The 23,049-nt window shown below is 45.1% G+C and overlaps 1 protein-coding gene across 6 annotated transcripts in view; it reads right to left on the reverse strand.

The window, feature by feature from the left end:
* Positions 1-23,049, reverse strand: part of LOC113007498 (titin-like) — a 175,484-nt gene that overhangs the window by 127,692 nt on the left and 24,743 nt on the right. For 5 of the 6 annotated variants that reach the window (XM_026144123.1, XM_026144122.1, XM_026144121.1 and 2 more), the window contains exons 37-65: positions 22,864-22,983; positions 22,537-22,725; positions 19,626-19,670; positions 13,056-13,334; positions 12,282-12,848; positions 11,788-12,069; positions 11,433-11,711; positions 11,066-11,347; positions 10,707-10,985; positions 10,327-10,614; positions 9,939-10,217; positions 9,550-9,831; positions 8,147-8,821; positions 7,368-8,021; positions 7,003-7,281; positions 6,639-6,920; positions 6,242-6,517; positions 5,887-6,165; positions 5,517-5,795; positions 5,103-5,390; positions 4,743-5,021; positions 4,208-4,489; positions 3,587-3,865; positions 3,218-3,499; positions 2,851-3,129; positions 2,459-2,746; positions 2,073-2,351; positions 1,711-1,992; positions 1,105-1,383 (exon numbers count right to left, since the gene is read on the reverse strand). In XM_026144123.1, coding sequence (XP_025999908.1) covers positions 1,105-1,383; positions 1,711-1,992; positions 2,073-2,351; positions 2,459-2,746; positions 2,851-3,129; positions 3,218-3,499; positions 3,587-3,865; positions 4,208-4,489; positions 4,743-5,021; positions 5,103-5,390; positions 5,517-5,795; positions 5,887-6,165; positions 6,242-6,517; positions 6,639-6,920; positions 7,003-7,281; positions 7,368-8,021; positions 8,147-8,821; positions 9,550-9,831; positions 9,939-10,217; positions 10,327-10,614; positions 10,707-10,985; positions 11,066-11,347; positions 11,433-11,711; positions 11,788-12,069; positions 12,282-12,848; positions 13,056-13,334; positions 19,626-19,670; positions 22,537-22,725; positions 22,864-22,983 — 8,712 coding nt within the window. The remainder of the gene's footprint in view (positions 1-1,104; positions 1,384-1,710; positions 1,993-2,072; positions 2,352-2,458; positions 2,747-2,850; positions 3,130-3,217; positions 3,500-3,586; positions 3,866-4,207; positions 4,490-4,742; positions 5,022-5,102; positions 5,391-5,516; positions 5,796-5,886; positions 6,166-6,241; positions 6,518-6,638; positions 6,921-7,002; positions 7,282-7,367; positions 8,022-8,146; positions 8,822-9,549; positions 9,832-9,938; positions 10,218-10,326; positions 10,615-10,706; positions 10,986-11,065; positions 11,348-11,432; positions 11,712-11,787; positions 12,070-12,281; positions 12,849-13,055; positions 13,335-19,625; positions 19,671-22,536; positions 22,726-22,863; positions 22,984-23,049) is intronic. The other variant, XM_026144120.1, reaches the window with a different exon arrangement.

Raw genomic sequence — 23,049 nt, forward strand, 5'->3', positions numbered from 1 at the left:
AAACATGGGAATTGTCCTCTGAGTGTTTCAAGTATATCTTCAGTCTCAACATCATGCCAGGCAAGCTGGTTCTGAGAAACAATGGTTTGGTTCACGCTTCCCCTGTTATGCTGCCATCTAATAATAATAGGTGATGGAGGTTATGAAATATTGGAGATAAACTAAGATCAGTTTTTAGACCTCGATGACTAAATACTGTGTTCCTAAACAACAGCGGGTCCCGGCTGCTCTTTTGCAGTACTTGTCTGAAAGGTGTATGTCTGTGAAGGTTCTCAGGCATCCAGGTCATCGTAGTCAAAGGAGCTTGGAAAGAAAAGCGTCTGGACTTCTTTAAGTTACTTGAAGACGTTTCACCTCTCATCCGAGAAGCTTCTTCAGTTTTAAGGTCAAATGGTGGAGAGTCCCAGATATAAACCTAGTGGGAGTTTCCCCCCACAGAGGGACAAAAGGACCCCCTGATGATCCTCTAATTGCCTGAGCCAAGGTGGTTTGAAAGAGGAGTGAAAGAAGCATCTATGTCCACTGTGAGCGACCATCTTTGAACAGAGGCGGGGCTTACGACACCAACTCTCTGCCATCTATAATCCAGTTTTGAGATCCTTCCCAGACGCCTTAACGCCCACTCACATCCTGGGCCATCTGACCTCAGGAATTCGCATGATAAGGTGGGGCCAGGTTTCACAATGAGCTCACCTGAAACTCTGGCTGATTGGGACCCACGCCCAGTTTCACACCTTGGCTCAGGCGATTAGAGGATCATCAGGGGTCCTTTTGTCCCTCTGTGGGGGGAAACTCCCACTAGGTTTATATCTGGGACTCTTCACCATTTGACCTTAGAACTGAAGAAGCTTCTCGGATGAGAGGTGAAACGTCTTCAAGCAACTTAAAGAAGTCCAGACGCTTTTCTTTGCAAGCTCCTTTGACTGTCTGAAAGGTGGGAAACCTCTAAATATGAACCTGGATTAAAGCTTGCTGCTGACTTTTAAGATTCCTTGTAACTCAACAAAACAGCTCGAAAAATGTCTTTAAAATATTGACAGTCACACCAGGCTTCATTCATTCTTCATTAATGTAGAAAAATGAAGTAGTGAACGTGAGCATCACCTTTCACAGTCACGCTACAGCTGGTGGAGGCTGAACCAACCCGGTTCTCAGCCTTGCAGATATATTCACCGTGATCAGACTTGGTAGATTTGAACAGTTGCAAAGTGGCAACGCCATCTGCAAAGTCCATTGAGCAACTGTTGGACTTGCGCAGCTTTCCATCCTCTTTAAACCAGGCGACAGAGATCACAGGAGTTCCTGCAATCCTGCACTCTAAGGTCACCGCCTCACCCATAGTTACCTCCACTGGCTCCAGCTTGTCAACAAAGTATGGTGGTTCTAAAGTGAGACATCAGGGTGGTTTAGTTTAAGTACAGATGTGTAAACATACAAATGAAAAATGTGTTTAAAAAAATTTTCCTTTTTCTGTTTGTACACCCACTGGTACTGCTATAATTATGAGGTGGGAGTGTATGTCTTATATTGCTTTATGTTCTTTAAAAAGAAAACGGCATATTGTTCAATTTGTCTTTTGTAAAAGTCGATGCAAAAACTTTAATAAAAATATCGGGAAAAAAAAATGGCCAAATTAATGAATGTATGGTCATAAGTCACCATAAGAAAAACAGAGGGATCCACATTTACATGCACAACCAATCATTTTACCTAGGATTGTAACTTGTGCTTCACATTTGTCACTTCCAGCTCCATTGTCTATCTCACAATAGTATCTACCAGCTGCCTCCATCCTTTCAGAGTTCAGAACCTCCAGGATGCAAGAGGTGTCTGTGGTGATCATATTGTGCAGATAAGAGGCTTGGATGAGTTTACCATCCTTTTCCCAGGTTACATTTACAGTTGGGGTTCCAGCATATGCGACCTCGAGCCTCAGAGGCTTGTTCTTTTCAATGGAAATGTCCCTCAGCCTCTTCACAAAGTGGACTGGCTCTGAGAGGGGTAAGTCCACCGTCAGTTAAATAAAAATCAGTGCATGAATTGTAAGACGGGCATATATAATGCTAACAAACCTTTTACAAACAGAAAAACTGAGCAGCTCTCCTTTCCTGCATCATTAACGATCTGGCAGGTGTACTCTCCTGCATGAGACTTTTCAACCTTATGAAGCACCAGCGTGGCGACGTCGTCCTTCAGGGAGATCTCGCAGCCTCTCCCGTGCTGCATTTCCTTGGCTCCCCTGAACCATTTGACCTTTATGGGAATGCTGCCTTTCACTTTAGCCAAGAAAGACACACTTTGGCCAGGCAACGTTTCTCGAGCCTCGGGCGTTTCAGAAAAAGATGGTGGTTCTGATTTCCAACAAAAAGATTCAAATAAAAAAGATTTGTTGTAACCAAACTTCTGATCCTGGCTGAGGAAACCATGTTTAAAATATTCTGGTCTCTGGATTACTGACCTGTCACATTCATTGAAGCACTTGTCTCACTGGCTCCTGCAGCGTTCACAGCTTTACATGTGTATTTGCCAGAATCTGACGTCTTAATCACTGGAATTCTCAGCGTGCGCACATTATCCATGCTGCTAATGTCATAGTTTGGCCCACTGTTTATCTCTTGGCCATTATGGAACCAGGAAGTTGTTAAAGGAGTAGAACCGGTAATCTTACACTCCATCTCACCAGGCTTACCCACAACAAGGTGGGTATCTCTCAGCTTCTTTATGAAACTCGGTGGAATCAACTTATCTATTGTAAAGAAACAATAACATGGAGAGCTGATTGCTTATAAAAAGAAGAAGACAAGAAGAAGACAAGCTCACAAATCGGCAGCGAACACAAAAAACACAAACCTGAGACTGTGAGCTTAATTTTGCAAGAGGATGTTCCAACGTGGTTCGTAACCTGTAGTGTGTATTCTCCGGCATCTGCTTTGTCAGCAGACAGAATCTTCAGGGTGGCAAGCTGCTTTTTGAAGCTCAGATGATACTTTGCATTAGCTGAGAGCTCTTTGTTGCCCTTGAACCATGTAGTTTTCAGTTCTGGTGAGCCACATACTGTTACCTCAAGAGATACAGTTTCTCCTGACTTCACATTCAACAGCTCCGGGCTTTCCACGATAGCAGCAGGTTCTAAAGATTATGCAAGAACGCATTAGGCTAAAGAAATCCTGGTAATTAATTGCAATGGTAATGCAATTAACTTTGGAGTTCTACAAACCTAGAACCGTCACTTGAGAGACCGACTCGACCGCTCCACAGTCGTTCCTCAGCTGGCAGGTGTATTTACCAGCTGTGGTTGAGTCAGCCTGGGGCACTACGAGAGCAACCACATTGTTTTCAAAGGTGATCCTCCTGTTGTCATCTTCTCTGAGAATATGATCTTTGTCCTGAACCCAAGACACAGTCAGTGGCTCCGAGCCGTGCACGGTAGCTGTCAGCGTCAGCTGCTGACCAAGTCTCACTGACCGATCGACCAGTTTCTCCACAAACACTGGTGGTTCTGAACAGTGATGGAAAGATCACAGATGAGGAGAGGTGATCGCACGTGGCCAAGCTTTGAGGAAATGACCACTAATATCACACTAACCTTTCAGAGTAATGACAGTCTGGCACGATTTACTTCCTACATTGTTCGACGCCCTGCACTCATAAAGCCCGGCGTCATCTTGCTCCAGCTTTATAATATGAAGTGTAGCAAAGCTGCCCACATTGACCATCTTGCATTTTCTATCCTCCTTTAGTGGCCTGTTGTCTTTGTACCAGTTAACCTGGAAGGGTGGGGTGCCAGACATCTCACAATGCAGACTAGCATCTTTGCCTTTTATGCCCTCCACAGGGCTTGGAGTTTTAACAAAGGAGGGGGACTCTAGAAAATACAATGAGATATATTAACAGATGAAGCATTCATGAAGACGTAACACGAAGCAAGCAGTTCATCCGGACAGTTTCAACCAATAGAAATACTGTGGAGGGTTAAACAGAAAAAGAAAAGCTCATGATGAGAGTCCTAATATTCATGATAGGAGAGTAGGTTACATCGTGTTCCCCAACATACTGGAAGACAAATTTGATTTTGAAGAAAAAAGACATGATTGCAGAAAGAAACAGCGAATCCAAGCTTCCAACACAGGGAATTATCCTTTTCCTCATGCAACATATGTTCAGAGGAGGCAAAATCCACAAGCCAAGTCTCCACTCAAAAGCTGACCTTGAACTGTGAGAACGCTGCTGCAGCTTGCACTGCCAGCATCATTATGAGCCTCACAAGAGTAAACTCCGTTATCGTCAAATGTTGCATTGGAGATCTGGAGGTATGCAGTTGAGTCAACACACATTGTTTTATAGTTGCCTCCATCAGTTATCTGTTGGTCATTTTTGTACCAGCATATTCTCAGAGACTGTACACTGGTGACCTTGCATTCAAAGCAGTGTCCCTCGTACTGTTTCACAGACGTAGTGGGAGGCAGTTTCAGGACAAACTGAGGTGGTTCTGCAAAGTAAGAAAAATATCAAGTTACTATCCTCAGCATAAAGTAGCACTTGAGCAGTAATGGGACGGATGGAGGATGCAGACACATGACTGGCTGCTGTGGCAGGGGACTCTGAAAATAACACAGATATTTCTGGAAGGCAATAAAGCAAAGAAAAGACACATGAAGACAGGGAAGAGCTGTGAAAAATGGAGAAAAAAGATGGAGTTAAATGCACGGCGATGATGGTGGACAAAAAAAGAATAGTCCAACCTTTCACCAGTAACTGTGCCGCACTTTTCGCCGTGCCTGCTTCGTTGCTAACTTGGCAGGAATAAATCCCAGACTGCAGAGTGCCCACTGAGCAGAGCTCTACAGAGGAGGAATATTTCTCCAGTCTAACTCTGCACGATGGCCCAGTGATGAGTTCGATGCCATCCTTGAACCATTTCACCATAAACGGAGACGTCCCTTCAAAGACACTTTTGAAGAATACGTCAGACTTGGGAATAACAGCCTGAGACTCAAGCTCATCTATGAATCTTGGCGGCACTAAAACCAACAGAGAAGAATGATGATGATATGTGACTAAGAGCCCGTGAGCTGATAAACCCATAAACTTTGAATGCTAACCTTTAGCTGTGAGGACTCCACTGCACACACAGCTGCCTGCTTTGTTGGTAACTTTGCAGGAGTACTCTCCTGTGTCAACACTCCCAGTAAGTTTTAACTCCAGCAAGACTCTATTTTCAGTGTGTACAAGTTTGTACTTGGAGCTCTCTGTAATCTTTTGTTTCCCTTTGCTCCATTCAACAGTCAGAGGAAGCGAACCGGTTACTCTGCACTCCATGGTCACCACTGAACCCATGATTCCTTGAATGTTTGTTAATTTCTTAATGAATGTGGGAGGAATCAACTCTTCTGTTTAAAATGATAGCAGAAGATAATTAATGTCAGAGAAAACCTTCAAATATCCGTGTCTTCTATTTGTACTGTGGTAAATACACATGTAAAGCTGTAAACCAAGAGTGAAAGGTGTCTACCAACCCAAAACAACCAGCTTCACTTTACATCTGCAAGTCCCAACTGCATTTTGGGCTTCAAACATGTACTCTCCACCGTCTTCCAGCTGAGAGGACATTATGTTAAGTCTACTGAGGTTGCCCCCATAGCAGAGATTATGCTTTCTGCTCGAATGGAGCTCGTTGCCATCTTTGATCCATCTCACACTTATATGAGGAGTTCCAGCTACCCTGCATTCAAAGCTAACTGGATCTCCACAAGTCACTTTAACAACCTCCGGTTTCTCTTCAATCGTTGGTGGTTCTAAGATGCCAAAAAGAGAAGAAGTAAATGTACTTCTTGGTGTAGTTGGAAATCAGCCTAATATTAGATAAACTGCTTGAAGTAAATGTACCTTGCACAGTCAGTGTTGCTGAACACACATCTTGCCCAGCCTCATTTACAACATGGCAGGTATATTTCCCCCTGTGAATAGCCTCACAAGCAAGAACCCTGAGAGTGGCCTCTTTGTTCTGGAAAATTTGCTTGATCTTCGGATCATCTTGGATCCAGTTTTCATCTTTTTTCCATAGCACAGAGAGTGGCAGGGGCCCTTCCACAGAGCAACGAAACACTGCAGCATCTCCCACAACAGCGGAGACACTCTTTATCTTCTCAATAAACTTTGGAGGCACTAACAGGGAGAAGACACTGTTGTAATACCAGAGCATATATAACACATTGAGTGTGGAGTCATCGATAAAACCAACCTTTCAGAGACAACACCACCGAGCCAGAGCAGCTCCCAACCTCATTGGCTACCACGCACTGGTAGGTGCCCACATCATCCACGTCGCAGTCCTGGATTTTTAAGCCCACATTTTCACTATCAACAATAATGTACTTTTGGCTGGATAAAATTGCCTTTTTATCTTTAGACCACGTGACACTGAACGGAGCACTTCCTGCAACTTTGCTAGCAAACGCTGCCGTGGAACCTTTAACGACTTCCAGAGATGATAGCTCTTCAACAAATGACGGAGGCTCTGAAAATAACAAAGCAAAGCGCTCTAAAGAAACCTTTGGATCAATTAAAAATAATAACATACAGAACTTAGCATTCAACTTGATCTTAATTTTCACATAAACAGAGAAAAGAAAACCAACCTTTCACTACAAGCTCAAAAATGCAACTCTCTGTGCCTGCTTCGTTGGAGGCCTCACAGAAGTATTTCCCGCTGTCTTGTTGACTAACTACACAAACCTCTAAAACGGCAACAGAGGTAAAAAATGATATCTTGTATTTGAGGCTTTGGCGAATCTGAACTCCATCTTTGAACCATTTCATGGAGATCTCTGGGGTACCAGCAACCTTACACTCAAACACCTTGCTGCCTCCGACACTCACTAATGACACCGCTTCAGGTTTTTCAGTGAAAAATGGGGGCTCTGAAATAAATACATGAAGAAGCGACTTAAAGACGGTCATCATTTTCAAAGTGAAGAAAAAGGATGAAGCTCCAATATTAACCTTTTACAAAGAGCGCTGCCTTGCATGAAGCGGAGCCCACAGCGTTCTGAACTTCACAGACATACTCTCCAGAGTCAGAGGTTTTGGCAGAGAAGAGCTCTAGGGAGCTTGAAGTGTTGTCTTTGATTACAGAGCACTTGGCACTCGGAAGGATTTCTTTTTTGTTTTTAAACCATTTGATGGCGAGCGGAGGTGTGCCAGAGACACGAAGAGTAAACCTAACCTTTGATCCAGGCAACGCATTCTTGGAGTCCGGTTTTTCAAGAATGCGTGGTGCTTCTGTTGGTGGAAAAACCCCAAAATGCTGTCATACAACACAAGTCTGTAAAAAACTGAAAAAATACTGATGATGCATGAGATCAAACCTTTAACACACAAACTCCCGGAGCACTGGGCAGATCCTGCCTCGTTTTCAGCCACACAAGTGTAGCTCCCACTGTCTCTACTGTCGAGACAGCCGATTTCCAGGAAAGCAACATTTTCGAAAAACGTGCATTTATATTTTTGACAAGTCTGGATCTCTGTTTCATCTTTGTACCACTGTATCGTCATCGGCAGAGAACCAGACACGAGGCACTCTAGATGAGCACACGATCCTTTTATACCTTCAGTCTCTGTCAGCTTCCTTGTGAAGGACGGTTTAATAATCTGATCTATTACATACAAGTTGAAAAAAACATTGTCAGGGTGACTGTAGAAAGAACTGCAAACAGATTCAACAAAGCTTTGGGCAAACCGACCTAAGACTGTGACTGATGCGTCACAGGAACTGTGCCCAGCAACATTTGAAACTTCGACAGTGTAGTCACCGCCGTCGCTCTTCTCTGTTTTTATCATCTTGAGCACAGAGCTCGTGTCTGTGCTCTGTATTCTGTATCTCTGTCCTGACGGCAGCTCCTTTCCCGCCTTAAGCCACCTGACCTTCAGCGGTTTAGTGCCTGAAAACCTGCATTCAAGTCTGGCTGGGTCGCCATGGGTTACACTGATGGACTTTGGGTGCTCTGAAATACTTGCTGGCTCTGCGATAACAAAATGATTCAAAGGTAACTTAGTTTTGATCACTGCGCTGCATGCGACAGATGAAGCGGCGAGCTCGACACAAAGGCAAAAGCGGACGATTGAGACCCACGAACATCGTACAAACCTGTCACTATGAGCACCGCGGCACATCTCTGGGTCCCGGCTTTATTCTGCGCCTGACAGACATATTTCCCGCCATGTGACAACTGAGCATTTTTCAAATTCAACATGGCACTTTTGGTTTCACAGGACATCTTAAAATGCTCGTCTTCCGTAAGCTCACGATCGTCCTTGATCCAGGACAAAGTCATGGGAAGTGACCCAGACAACATACACTTCATGGAGATTTCAGAGCCCACAATACAGGACATATCCTTTAGTCTTTGAACAAATGATGGTGGTTCTAGTGAGAAAACACATATGTTGTCATCATTCACAGGCAGTCTAAATGAAACTGAAATCCTAAACCTTTGCAATGAAAGTGGACGCATGCAGCGAGGCAAACTCTCCCGCCACAAACCTTTTAGAGAAATCTGGCAAGAGCAAGATGTCTCCCCAACATCGTTTGAAACAGTGCACTTGTACGTTCCTTCGTCTCCGGCCTCACAGTGTGAGATCTGAAGAGTGATTGTATCATTTTCCACGCTGATTTTATGTCTTTTGTCATTTCTGATCAGCTTATCGTTGAGGAAGCAGCTTATTTCAAATGGAGGGGAACCTGAAACGATTGCTTCCAAGATAATCTCAGACTCCGTAACAAGCTCAGCTGATTCAAAAGGCCTCACAAACAATGGAGGCTCTACAAAACAGAGAATAAAATTACATTTACAGGCATGAAGAAATAATTCTAGTCTGATGTGGGAAGTCTGGTCCACAGAGTTCATTTAGCCTTTAAACTCTAGTTTCTAGGTTTTCTGAGTAACAGTGAACCTGTAGCAGACAGTGGTTTTTAAATGACTGGTAATCCTTGGGTTACAGGTAATGTGTCATGGGTTTATTTCTTTAGACCATCTGCTGAGGCAAAGGGCCAACGCACCCTCATAAAACATGGACATTTCAGAGCATTTGAATAACCTGCTTGGCTCTTTATTTTTGATTTATAGGGTTAGAATGGCACGGCATATTCAAAACACAAGTTCACACTGTCAGTTAATGCAGTCTGTCCATTAAACATCTGTACGAAAAGGTCAGCTGTTAATAACATGGCTGACAACCAGTTACACCAACAGTCAGGCCAGAAACCCCTCCTAGCTTCTTACAAATATACTGTTTCTGGGAGTCTCTGCTTTGATGGAGAGTAACTAAACCCTGCACTGACGTCCATATAATGCATGCAGCACCGAACATGTGAGAAACCCATGTGGACCAGACTTTAGATGGAAACAAATGTAAAGTTTGAGGACAGCAACAAGAGTAAAATCAATTAGCAAGTTTCACAAACTAAACCTAGATGAAGACCTGCGTCTTGAACCAGGTTTAATCTTGGTGTTGGAAACGGAGTCTTTGACCGGTGAAGAGTGAACCAACCTTTCACTGTTACTGAGCTGCTGCACTGCTCCCTGCCGGCCTCGCTGGATGCCACACAGACATAATCTGCACTATCCTCTACAGAGCAACTCTCAACCTCCAGAGTGGCCAACGAGCCGTCGAAGGTCATGTTGTGTCTGCGGTCTGAAACCATTTCTGAGCCATTTTTAAACCATGTGACAGTAATAACAGGAGTGCCCTGCACTTTGCAGGACAACTCCAGAGGTTGTCCTGTTTTCAGCAGCTTTGAAGGTTCAAGCTTCATCGTAAATGTTGGGGCTTCTGTAAATCAAGAGTAACAATTATAGATGCGATAAAGAGGTTAATTAAAGGAAAACAGCTTTTTAACACTTTTTAAAGAAAGAACGAAACCAGCAGCTTTTCTGCACCTTTTATGAAGAGCGCTGCAGTACAGTCAACCTTCCCAGTGTCGTTGGATACTTGGCATGTGTATTTGGCAGAGTCACTGGGTTTCACAGAATGAAGTTCCAGGGAGCTGGAAGAGGAGTCTTTCTTTATGAAATACTTTCCTCCAGTGAAAATCTCTTTCTCCTCTCTGAACCATTTAACGGTAAGTGGAGCCGATCCCGTAAAGTCAGACTTTAAGACAACGTGTGATCCCGGGGATGCATCAAGAGATTCAGGTTTCGAGGTAAAGGCTGGAGGTTCTGGAGGCATTTGGGAAGAAATACAGCAGATCAGTTCACACCCTGTCACTAAGCCTGTGCTGATCTCTAATGGCTACTGCTTAACTTGAGGTAATGCAGCTTCTCTGACCTTTGATGGAAAGAGTACCACTGGTTTCTTTTTCTCCAGCATCATTAGAAGCTTTGCATGTATAAACTCCACCATCGCTCTGATCCAGGCCAGTTATTGTCACAGAGGCTGTACTCTCACTGAAATCAAGCTTATATTTTGCATCGCTGTGGATTTCTTTATTGTCTTTGTACCAAGACAGAGCCATCGGCTGAGATCCAGCAAGCCTGCAATCCAACGTGATATTACTGCCAATGCTCCCATTCACTTTCTTTAGAGTTTTGGTGAAGGACGGGGGAACTGCACGATCTGTGTAGGGAAGTATATCAAACATATTACAAGCTCCACTTGTGCTGATCGGACAAATTGATATTAATGATGTTTTATTGACTAAAACCGACCTATAACTGTAACCGAGCACGTGCACTCGTCTTTTCCAACTTTATTGGACACTTCCATCTTGTACTCGGAAGTGTCACCTTTATCTGCTGCGAGAATCTTTAAAATGGCAGTGTTCTCCTTAACTGCTATTTTATATTTACGACCACCGATCATCTCCTTGCCGTCTTTGAACCATTTCACTTTGAGTTCAGGGCTTCCAGAGACGGTGCACTCCAGCGTGGCAGAGTCGCCTGCAGTCACGCTGATGGAGGCTGCTTTCTCTAAAATCCGAGCAGGTTCTAAAACACATTGAATTTTACACTTAACAAACAGTTAGATCTGAACTCTGAAGACATTTGTAATGGGAATGTTTTCTAACCTTGAATAGTTAAGATAGCTTCACATTTTTGCTGTCCTGCCTCATTTTCAGCGAGACAAGTATACTTCCCACCATGCTTCAGCTCAACAGATGAGAAGGAAACACTAGCGATGTTGTTCACAAAGGACATTTTGATGTTGGGATCATCATCTCTGAGGAGCTCAGAGTCTTTCATCCATTTAATGGTGATGGGAACTGAACCTTTCAGGGTTCCCTGTAATTTCACTGTATTTCCCAAAACTGCTGTAGCGCTCTCAATCCTCTTTGAGAACACAGGTGGCTCTGAAACAACACGATTGGTATCATAATGTCAACACCTGCCAGACTGTGGGACGCTGTAATGAAAGTCCTTTTTTACACCACTAACCTTTTTGTTTAAGTACTGACTTTGAGGTTGCTGACCCAACCTCGTTGGATACGACACATTCGTATTCACCAGTATCAGCGCTCTCAAAGGACTGGATCTCCAGAGAGGCCAGCGATCCCTGTGACACTATGCTGTACTTCTTATCTGAGGACAGGCGTTTCTTATTCTTTTTCCAAGACACTTCGAGCGGTGCAGAGCCTGCAATCTCACACTCCAGCACAGCTACCGACCCTCTGACTGCCTCGGTGGACAGTAACTCCTTTCTGAATGACGGAGGTTCTAAAGGGAACATACAGTTCGGTTATATGTGTTTTTGCACAGACTTGGGCCTTTTGTTGCCAAAAACTCGACACACCTTTCACTGTTACTTTAATGCTGCAGCTTTCACACCCGCACTCGTTGAGAACCTCACAGGTGTAGTTTCCACTGTCAGTCAACAGGACATCGTGTATCTCGAGAGTGGCGACACCGTCCTTCAGACCGACAGCGTGTCTGCCACCAGTGGACAGCTCACTGTTATTCAAGAACCAGGTGCTGTGGAGTTCGGGAGATCCTTTGACGGTGCACTGCAGGCGAGCGGTGCTGCCCTGCTTCCAAATTGTTGTGGCTTCCAGCCGCTTTACAAAGACGGGTGGCTCTGCAGAGGTGTGTGGTTAACAAAAAGCTATTGTGAAGTCAAAGACTGCATTTAAAAACAGCAACCACGCAATGAAAGAGGAGAGATTTAAGTCGCTGTCTATCATCTAAAATGGACACCAGAGAATTGAACTGTGTTAACTTCCAGGACTGCAGATTTGCAAAAGTTACAAATGCTGCAGTTTCCCTGAAACTTAACTAGATAGCTCTTACCTTGTACCTTCACCGTGGTGGAGCAAGACGCACTGCCGGCTTCGTTTGCCACTGTACACACATAATTTCCACAATCTTTCAGTGTGGTCTTTAGGATATCAAGAGTAACTGTCTTATCCTCAAACAACAGTTTATAGTCGGGAGACTGGTGGACTTTTCTGCCATCTCTGGTCCAGCTGACAGTTACTCCAGTGTCCTCATCCACCTGACACTCAAGGTGCAGAGCAGCTCCGACCACAGCGGCGACTGAAGCCAGGGGCCTTACAAAGTTGGGTTTATCGATAACACACAGCTCCGTGTGGCACTCAGCTGTCCCAGCTTTGTTAGATACCTTGCACACATAAAGCCCGCTGTCAGCTGCCTCAACACTGGGTATCTCAAGAGTGTGCTTATTCTTTTCACAAGAGCTCTGGTAGTGTGCGGGCACTTTGGGTAAGGCCTGGTTGTCTTTAAGCCAGACAACATTCAGAGGAGCAGTTCCTGCTATTACACACTGCATTACAGCCCTCTTTCCAACATACACAGTCTGAGGGTCAGGCTTACTTATAAAGACAGGAGGAAATTGTTCTACAGGGATTAAGAAGAAGAGAAACAAATCAGTGTTAATAAGTTTTACCTTAACCGAAATCAAACCAACAGGGCAAGAAACAATTGCACAAACAAAACGCCAGCACAAAGACGAAAACGCGCCATTCATCCCCTCGGAGGGGAATGAAAACAACATGAGTTCCAAACTCAACCAGCCAAGAAGAAGGAAAAATGCACTGCTCTTACCTGTGACACCGAGGGAGGCGGAGCATTCATCACTGCCGTGCTGATTGGACGCCTTGCAGGTGTATTCGCCACTGTCATCCTTGGTTGTCCTCAGAAGCTCCAGGGAGGAAGCGCTGAAGCGACTGATAATCCTGCACTTTTCACCCTCTTTGATGGGGTGTCCATCTTTGAACCACTTGAAGCTCACGTTTGGAGCGTCCTCAGTTTCACATTCAAACTTGGCAGAGCTGCCGATGTTTATCTCCACTGGGACGATTCTGTTCCTGAACACAGGCTTCACTGTGTTTGCAAAAGAGAGAAAAAGGCAACAAGAACATGTGAATATACAGCAGGTGCTGAAATGACACAAAAATTAGTGTTTGTACTGGAGACGGTGATGAAGTGAACCTGGGACGGAAAGCGACACACAAAGTTATGGTGGGATGAAAGTGGAGGAGAAAAAATGAACAGGCTGAAGTGATGAACAGGAAGTCTGTGACGACAAAAGGAGAGAAGGCATGCAAACATGAATGATTAAAGGCATGTGGTCAAAGGAGACTGCTTGGCTGTGAAGGTTGTAGAGGAGTAGATGGAGTGGGATGTGATCATGTCACTGCTGTCTGCCGAAAGCCTCAAAGTCCAAATGCTTTTCTTTTGAAAAAAACTGCACGCCAGGTGTCTCGAAGGTAAATGAGCTGTGGGCTGGCAGCGTCCTCTCATTGGACGGCCACCTTAGTGTTGAAGTGGAACAAGAAAAGCAAACAAGCAAACTCCCACAAATACTTCTGAAAATGTTTGTTTTTCAAATTTCAAATATTTTATAACGAGACGTTTTTTCCTCACTAATTGTGTTTATTTCGTAGTTCAATGAGGCGTCACTGGTCTGTCTGCCCACACACGTGGCAGCACTTCTGCTATCATTGTGTTCGTATTTAACAAAGTAAAAATGCAGACATAAGTGCACATGTTCGTCAGTTTTACAGGCCGTGACTTTGGGACCCCTGCTGTAAGCCATTTTCAGTTCTGCCTTTGTGCTCATTTCCTAAGCTTTGAGTTTTGGTTGAGGTTTGCAGACAGCAGACGTTCACCACAGCGTGAAGTAGGGCTGCTCGATTATGGCAAAAATGATAATCACGATTATTTTCACTGAAACTGAGATCTCGATTATTTGACGATATTTATTTAACCCTTTAAGACCTACCATAGAACCAAGTCCGCCAGAGCTTATATTATTATTTTTTTTTACATGCTGTAGTGCCATTGGGAGCATTTCAAGTTGCTATACAACTGTTATAGCCCATATTTTAATAATATGTATGCATTAAGTCCATAGTAACGACATAAATTGCAAAAAAGTGCAATAAACTCCAAAAAAATTGACAATTTAAGAGGTTTATCCCTCAAAACTTTAAATACAAAAAAGTTGCAAAAAATAGTTTCCCACCACAGGAAATTTATCTTGAGTGTCTTCATAGTTTTATTTTGGAGATACAGCAGTTTTTATATACTGCAGGAAAAGCAAAAAAAACAATCCTATGATGCAAATTTGCAAAGAAAACAGCAGGTGCATCAAAATAAACTATTTCCAGCAGTGCAATTCGAGTTCTAAGCATCCCAGCAACTATTCAGAAAAGTCAAACATGACCTATAAAAACACCAGTATAGGCTTTTAAGGCCTACAAGTAAAAAAAATACATTTTCCGTGAAAATGACGTCACTTCCTGTTTCGGGCAGGAAATGACGTACATGCGATGGTTCGCGTTGACGTCTTGTTCAATGTGGGAAGTGTTAGGAACAGCTGATCGGATCTGCAAAGTGTGTTTCTGGAATATTATGTTTTTGTTCCTGCAAGCGCTTTTTATGCAATTTTTGCAAAACTTTATGTGGAAGGAAACCGTGGCCGAGGACAAGCTGATGGCATAAGATGTAAGTACAACTCCTCCGGTTTCCTATGCAAAACAAATTATTGTGCTAGCTTACACGGTTCCGGTTCTACAGGGATTTAAAAATAGTTACGCAAAACGGAGCGTGCTGCTCTGACTGGCTTTAAAGGGTTAACAATTACAATTACAATGTGTTGAATAATGACTTTGAAAAATAATAATAAATAGTGCAAATACTGATAACAGTGCAAATGTTTGCAATATAAGAAACAAATGAAAAATGTAAACATCTATGTTTAGTGAACTTTGCAGTGTTGCTCTGGTGCAGCTACGACACCGTAGCAAAGTTTACACACTGTGTCTACTTGATCCACGTCTGACTGAACCCATAATGTTTCCACACCACTGAAGTTTTTTTTACCTCTTTTCAACCAACGGCAGTCACTCTCCTCTCCATATAACTTCTGCTTAGCTTTCCGAGCTTCCCTCGGGTCCTCTTATTGTTGTGACTAGTGTTCGAAATGCAGAGAGGTGCGCTCGATTTGCCACACGGAGCAGCGCGAGAGTAAAGCACGAGGGAGGGGCTAATAATCAGCTCAGTCATTTTTAATGATCGTTGAAAGCCCAGATCGTAATCGAGATTAAAATTTGATTAATTGAGCAGCCCTAGCGTGAAGTTAGTGGATGATGATGATATCAAAGAATTTCCCATCATCAAACCTCGTGGCACCACAGTCAGCCTCGAAGATGTCGTCGTCTTGCCGACTTCATTCTCAGCCTCACAGACATACTCTCCTTGATGGTGGTCTTTGACAACGTTGTCAATAACTAGTGTGTATGTGTCACGGTCTTTAAAACACTTGAACTCTTTGCCAGATTTCACCAGCTTCCCATTGAAAAACCAGCTAACTTTGGTGACGTATTTAACACTGGCAGTAAGCACAGCCTTGCCATTTTCCTCAGCACAGACATCCTCCAGAACATCTACGATGACGGGATAATCAGTGATACTGTCCGAGGACTCACTGATCATGATTGCCTCTGAAAGATATTCCTCTCTGGTTTCTCTGTGGACAAAAATGTCCACATGCTGTTCAGCCTGGCATACTGTGCCGTCCTTCTCTGATCTAACCGTCCTGCTGCTCTTGGACTCGTGGACCTCGGTTTGGCTCTGAAGTGTCGCACTTTGAAAGGAAGCCCTGGCTTCTGTCGTCAGAGCTGCAGACTGAGATACAGCAGGAAGTAAACTGCCTGCGCTCTCTGCCACCACCACAGAGTCCACCACAGAAGACAACACCTCCTTGGAGGACACTGAGCTGACCTGCACTTTTTGAGGCTTATCAGTGTGCATGGTGCCCGGCTGCTCTGATGTAAGACTCGGCTGTTCTTGGGAAACCATAGCATGCAAAGCTACCTGGAGTTCATGCCTAAGGTCAGCTGTCTGAGGGTAATCACCTTTAAAAGTCAGCGTGATCTCCAGGGGGGAACCTGGAGATGTGATAAGATAGGAACATGCAGCCTGCCTGGGCTCTCTCTGAACCTTGACCTCATGGACCTCCGCTGCCTCTAGTCTTCCAACAACATCAGCCAGTAAAACTGGTGAATTACTGGCCACAGCTGAGTGAAGAGCGTCTCTGAGCTGATGTCGTACATTCAAACTAGATGGTTTGGGGGCATAAATGATGAAATTCAGTTCCTTAGGTAAAGTCAGAGCATCCTGAGCCTCTGGGACAAAAAGAAACCCTTTAGGCTGTGTCTTAACACTGACCGCGGAGCCCTCGAATTTACCAATCTCACTCGACCGCTCTCCTACGATGACTTGTTTTTCTTCTAGAAACACTGACTGTCGGACCGACTGACCTTCCTGGATCTGGACTGCAAAGTCCCCCTCAGCCGCCTCTAAGATAGTGCAGCTTTCGGTGGCCATTGCTTTTTCCTCTATGAAAACTGTTTTTTTTGGTATCTTGGCCTCAATTTTAATCTCAGGCTTAAATTTTTCATCAGTTTTGAAGCTAGTAGTGTGACCCTCTTCCAGACTTTGATTGTTTGTGATGATCAAAGACTGCATGATATTCCAGTAATCCTCTTCCTGGACTAATGCTCGCTGTTGCGTGACGCTCGTAACAAAAGGAGTCTCTTTTGGGAGCTGCATGGGCTGGGAGGACACAGCAAGGCTGCGTAGAGGCCTGGACTCAGTACGCGGCTGTGGTTGAGCGCTGATCACAGACATGTCAAGATCTTTGTGGTAATCCGCAGTGACCTCCATTCTCTCTTCTGAGGTAGCTGCATGCCATCTAGCCTTTTCCAGCTTCTGTGCTGCCACCTGCTGGTCAGGTTTGGTGACAGCGAGTATGCCTTCTTTTGGTAAAACTGTTAGAGAATGGACCGACTGAAGGCGTTTTGGTTGCACCAACTCTTGCTTTGGCTGGACGGAGGTGGCGTTCATCTTTGTTTCGAATTCTGAAGCTGCCTCACAAACTACAGTCCTCTGTTCTTCTTGAGTCACTGAATGCAGCAAAGTCGGACTTTTGCTCGCTTCTGCTTGTTCTGTTGGAGGTTTTTCACTGCTCAACCTTCCCTCACACAGTAAAACCTCCTGATCACTGATAACCTGCAGATTCAGAAGCTGTTCTCCCTCCTGCTGTGGCTGCACACTTACAGAAAATGCCCCATGTGGCACTTGTCCTGTTTGATCAGCACAGAGCTCATATTTCTCTTCGGTCTGTACGGCTGAATTATAAACCATGTCTTTGCACGGGGTAATGCTCTCCTGCTCTGGTCTTTGTGTTTCAAGCTTTTGCTCTTTGGATAAAGCCACTCTGGCTTCACTCACTGGTGCTACCACTGGTTTCGGCTGCTCTTTGCCAGCTGAACCTTTAATGTCTGCATCTAAAGCTGGAAGATGCTCAGTGTGTCCTTCTGTAAGTTGAAGCTGTCCTGCATACTGAGCCGAGTATAAAATCTTTACCCCCTCTGTGACTCTGAAGCTCCTCTCCTCCTCTTGTCTGTGCATGTCTTCTGAGATTTCATCAGCGATAGGTACAGCGAGCTCGACCTGGTGACTAGTAACAAGTTGCCTCGGCTCGCTGGAGGTCTTTACGTGTTCTGGACTCTGACCTATCAGTGCCTCAGCTCTCACCGTGCTGAGGGGAAGGACCTCCTCAGACGTAGCTGACACGAGCTTGGGCGGTTGCTCTTTGGCTGACTCCAGCTCAACCACCTCGGGGCTGAGAATCCGTTCAGAGTGCTGCGCTGTGATCTTTTGTCTCTCCTGGACTGAGGATAAGAAAGCAGCCACGTGATGCTGTTTAACAGGGACAGCTGAGACCTGAGGTGGATGGCTGGGGGCTAATGAAACCCTCTCCTCTATTTCATGGGACTGCAGCACCGCTGCCTGGTGGGTAAGTTGCTCACGATGAAGGGTGGCAGAAGAGATGCTGAGCTCTCTGAGCGTTTCCACCTCTTCACTGGGAATAATCTGTCGGTCTCCAGTACTAATGGTATAGATCATGTGTTCAGACCGGGATCTTTCCTGGTGAAATCTGAGTTCTGTGGTTTGTTCTGCCATCGATATCGTCAAACCTTGTGTTTTCTGTACTAACGTGTCCTCTTCCTGAGCTTTCTCCCTGAACACCAGCAGCTCTGCAGTACAGGAGGCTTCCCCGTACTGGTTTGAGGCCTTACAGGTGTAAATGCCGCTGTGCTCCTGTTTTACACTCTTAATGTTAATAAACCCGAATCCATCCGGGTTGTTCACAATGATACAGAACCCACTAGGCTGGATGTGGGAAGTGCCTTTAAGCCACTGGACCTCAGGGAGAGGATCTCCAGTCACAGTGTAACTGAAGACACCCTGAGCCCCCTCCTGCCGCTGAAGAGATTCTATAGTTTTAGTGAATTCTGGGCGCTTACCAGTCACTGCAAATGTTCTCTCCTCGGCTCTTTCCTGCTTTTCTGGCTCCTTCACCTGAACGTGCAGGTAGGAAGTGCAGGTTGACTGGCCAAATCTGTTGCTGACCGTGCAGGAGTACTCTCCTTCACATTCCCTGTGAACTGTGTTAATCACCAAGCTGTACTCATCGTGTTCGTGAATAAATGTATACACGGATGAACTGGTTATAGTGTGCCCGTTGTGAAACCACTGGACGGTGGGCTTAGGGAAGCCGGACACTCTGACGGTAAACGTAGCCGTTTCTCCGACAGTCACAGCTGCCGGAGAAAGTTCACTGAGGAAAACTGGTTTTTCCTTTTTCTTTTCCAAAGTGCTGGAGAAGCGTTTAGACTCTGGTTCAAGTTCAAGTGTTTTGGTTTTGTCTGCTAACTTTATGCCAGTGAAGTATGACTCCTGGGTTTCCTCTTCCACTGTGACGGCTGAGCTAGAGAAGACTGAGTGGAATAATCACAGGTTAAATCAGCCTCACACTCCAACCACAGTACAGTCTGCTGAAAACAGGAAAACTGCAGCTTCAGTACAGGAGCAGTGTTTTACATGTTTGACTAAGGATTCAAAGACTTTTTCCTCAATCAAAACAAATTCTACATCATCAGAGTCAGATAATAAAAGTCCCGAGTCCACTCTGAACTTGGTTCAGTTATCAAAGTAAACTCGTAAAAGTGCCCTTGAACTTCTTACCAACACAACCTGTAGACAAAGAACATAAACAACTAAGACCAAGGATGGAGACATCACGATAAAAGCCATATTTACCTTTTATCTCCTCCTGGACCTGAGTCACCTTCTCCTCTGTAGTTACTGTAAAGACACAGATGTTCACAAATTAAAAACATTCCTAAAGATTCCCGGGAGACTGTTAGAACCAGTGGTGGCTCGTGCATCCATCCCTTTTTTGTTTCGTTTAACTGACGTTTGTGCATGCTCCTGTTTGGTCTCTTAGTGTGCAGCACCGCTGGGCTTTTTTTCAAACACTAAGTGGTGTGAGCACAAAGTGGTTATGACCTCGTTGAAGAAGTGTTGTCACCCTGTGAAGAAGTGTGCCTCTGCTGGCTGTGTGGGTGAAGAGCAGTGTGAATGAGTGGTGTAAAGAAGCCTTAGCGAGCAGAAGGACCAAAAGCATGCAGATGCCAACCTTTCGTCACTGTGCTGCGCTCAGCATCTCCGGCTGAGCTGATATTTTTGCAAACGTAAGAGCCCCCTTTTCCAGGTCCCACATTGTTAACTTTTATACAGCTTGAGGGGTCTTGATTTTTCACAGAGTAACACACAGTTTCCTCAGCATTCAACTGGTTGTAAAGCCAAATGACAAACGCAGTGGGAAGCCCCTTCACGACGCAATTCAGGGAGCCACTGCCTTTGTTTCTGATCAGCAGCTCAGGGGGGAGTTTGATCAGGAAGTCAGGGCAGCTGGAAGGGCGATGACCTTGGTATTCATTAGGCACGACGTCAGGGAAATACAACAGGCTGATGAGGCTGTGAGGTCTCTGGGAAGATGGAGGTGATGGTCCCGGCTTCTCCACCACCTCCTGCTTGTCTTGGTCAGAGGGATCTCTAGGGCTCTCCCTGTGTGCCTGTAACACTTTGTGCACTGAATCGGTAGGGATGGGGGTTTCTGCTTTGAGATTTGCTTCTTTAGCTGGGTAAGAATAGAGTTAGGAAAAGTAATTAGGGGTCACAGAGTACATGGCCATGACTCTAAATGCTAAAGGGTTAATAGGATGAATGATGAGGTTAGCGTAGCGAAGCTGACAGGAGGGGAGGATAAACTGGACTAGGGTTTGTTATTTTATTACACTACAAGAGGTTACAGGATAACATATTAAATATTAAGTCATGGGGGTGGGGGAGCACTAAGCAGGAGGAGCAGCTGGAAAGGTGGGATGGACCAGATGGAGAGACAGGCTGATAAAAAAAGAAAGATTAACCACCTTCAACAGTGAGCTGAGCAGAGGAGCTGTTGTGGCCATGTTCGTTGGTAGCGGTGCAGCGGTACGTGCCTTGGTCCGCCACACCGACGCCCTGGATGACCAGGGACAAAAAGCCACCGCTCTGAGAGCTTCTCACCCGCTCGGTGTCCACCAGGCTCTCGCCGTTATGCTCCCATATCACCCCGGAGAAGGGCTGGCCGTCGAATGAGCAGCTGAACTCTGCCATTTCACCACTTTTCACTCGGACATCGCTCATTTCCATCAGCAGCTTCGGGCTGGCTGAGAGTTTGAAGTCAAAGCTGCTCTCAGAGCTCCTCTCCATCGAGCTTATCTCAATCGTGCTCCAAGACACAGAGGAGCTCTCGGTGATCGTCTCAGTAAACTCAACACTGTGGGCTGTTTGTCCCACTGACAGAGAGCTGAAACTCTCACTCTGAGCCTCCAGTCTCTGAAATAGCTTAGCCTCAGCCCCAGTGCTTGACACGCTAGCTAAGGCTTTTTTATCTGGGCAATAAGAAAGAGTAGAAGAATTAGGTCAACACATCATCACGCTACGGATTTCTCCAGGTTACTGTCACAGCCTGTTGCCAACAGTGCAGTGGGAGTGGCGCGTTGAGGATCAATAATGATGAGTGAGGGAGTGGACAGTGGTGGGTGTCCGCTGTCAATCATGCAAGCTCGACTGGAACAGAACAACAACAAACAGAAAAACACAGCCAGCGATCACATCCGTGCTTGAGTGTGAGGAACATTTCCAAAGTCCAGCAGTGGCTGAACCATGCGGCATTCCTCTGACATGAAAACTCCAGTTTCGCAATAAAGACCATTAATACTGTTTGTGTTGGAGAGAAGACGTCATGCATTGCAAAGAGACCTTTAAGATGATGCTTCCAGTGAGGATAAGAGCAGATTCAGTGTGGAGCAGCTGCATGCTCACAGAAACGAGTCAGTTTCTCACATCATCGCACTGAAAGTATGAAATCTGAGTTTGATGGAGTGGCTGGAAAATCGTTCCAGTCCAAGGGCTGGTTGCACAAAGATCCAGGAGACGTCATGCACACAGTGACTGTAACATGAGCAGGGCTCATGGTTTTCCCCACGACGGTATAAGAGCTGACGTGGCGTCAGTGCTAGCCGCTGACAGCTGCAGGAGATTTGATCTGTCCTGAATTGACATTTTAAATGTTTTTACATATTGAACAGTTTTATTTGTGAGTGCTAAGCTAGGCTCTGTCCTCCACGAGGATATTAAAAGAAAAGGAAAATCTTTGTGCAGCCAGCAGCGTTGATCTCCAGTACAGCTGACATGCTTGCCACTTCCCCCGGCTGAACCATGCATCTTTCTATTGGCTCAGTTAAGGTTGCTTTGCTTGCCAATAGATGCTTCCTTTTATGTTTTGCCAGTAAGTAAACTTCTTGTGTAACACGCTCTCATGGCTCCGGACGGATGGAGGGAGACTTAAAACACACCTGGCCAATCAGAACGTGCTTACATGCTGCCATCATTATATCACCGTAGTCAGCGAGTGCTGTTAAACTTTGACTATCGGTTCTCGATACGTTGGACGTTATACATATCAGACCTTGTCTTACAGGAAATCCACATGATATTCTAAAATTAAAATCAATCCTGTGAGGAACATGCACCGACTTAGGGCCTTCTTGGCAGCTGATGAACGTGCAGTAAGAGCCTGTCAGTTTTATCCAATTAGTATGCGAACGTCTGCTGAACTCACCATCAATATTCAGAGTGGCAGCACATGTGACCATTCCTGCCAAATTTGTAGCAACACACGAGTACTCTCCTTCAAGGCTGGGGAGAACTCGGGAAATCTCCAGCAGGCAGGTGTCATCATAATGAGACATCCTGAAGATGTCCGACTGTTTGATCTCTCTGTCATTGCAGAACCAAGAAATCTGCAGATCTGGAGAGAAAGTGTTTTCTCATAGTCAGGAAAAACCGTTTACGGCACACCACACTGATGACAGCTGCGACAGGATTTATGGTCAATGAGTACTTAAAATGCCGTATGACAGTAAAGGGGACGAGTAACGGTCAATACCTTCCCCAGAGACGCTGCACTGGAACTGGGCAGGATGTCCTTCTGAGATCAGCAGGTCCCTCATGGGAGCGATGAGGACTGGAGGGGAAACCTGAGCCACGGCTTCAACCACCTCCGGAACTGCAGAAAAGACAAAGACACCGTAAGTCATCGCTCGATTTGGTGGCTAATAATTCATAATTCCAA

The sequence above is a fragment of the Astatotilapia calliptera genome, chromosome 16 (genome assembly GCF_900246225.1).
Source record: "Astatotilapia calliptera chromosome 16, fAstCal1.2, whole genome shotgun sequence".
Lineage (NCBI taxonomy): Eukaryota > Metazoa > Chordata > Actinopteri > Cichliformes > Cichlidae > Astatotilapia > Astatotilapia calliptera.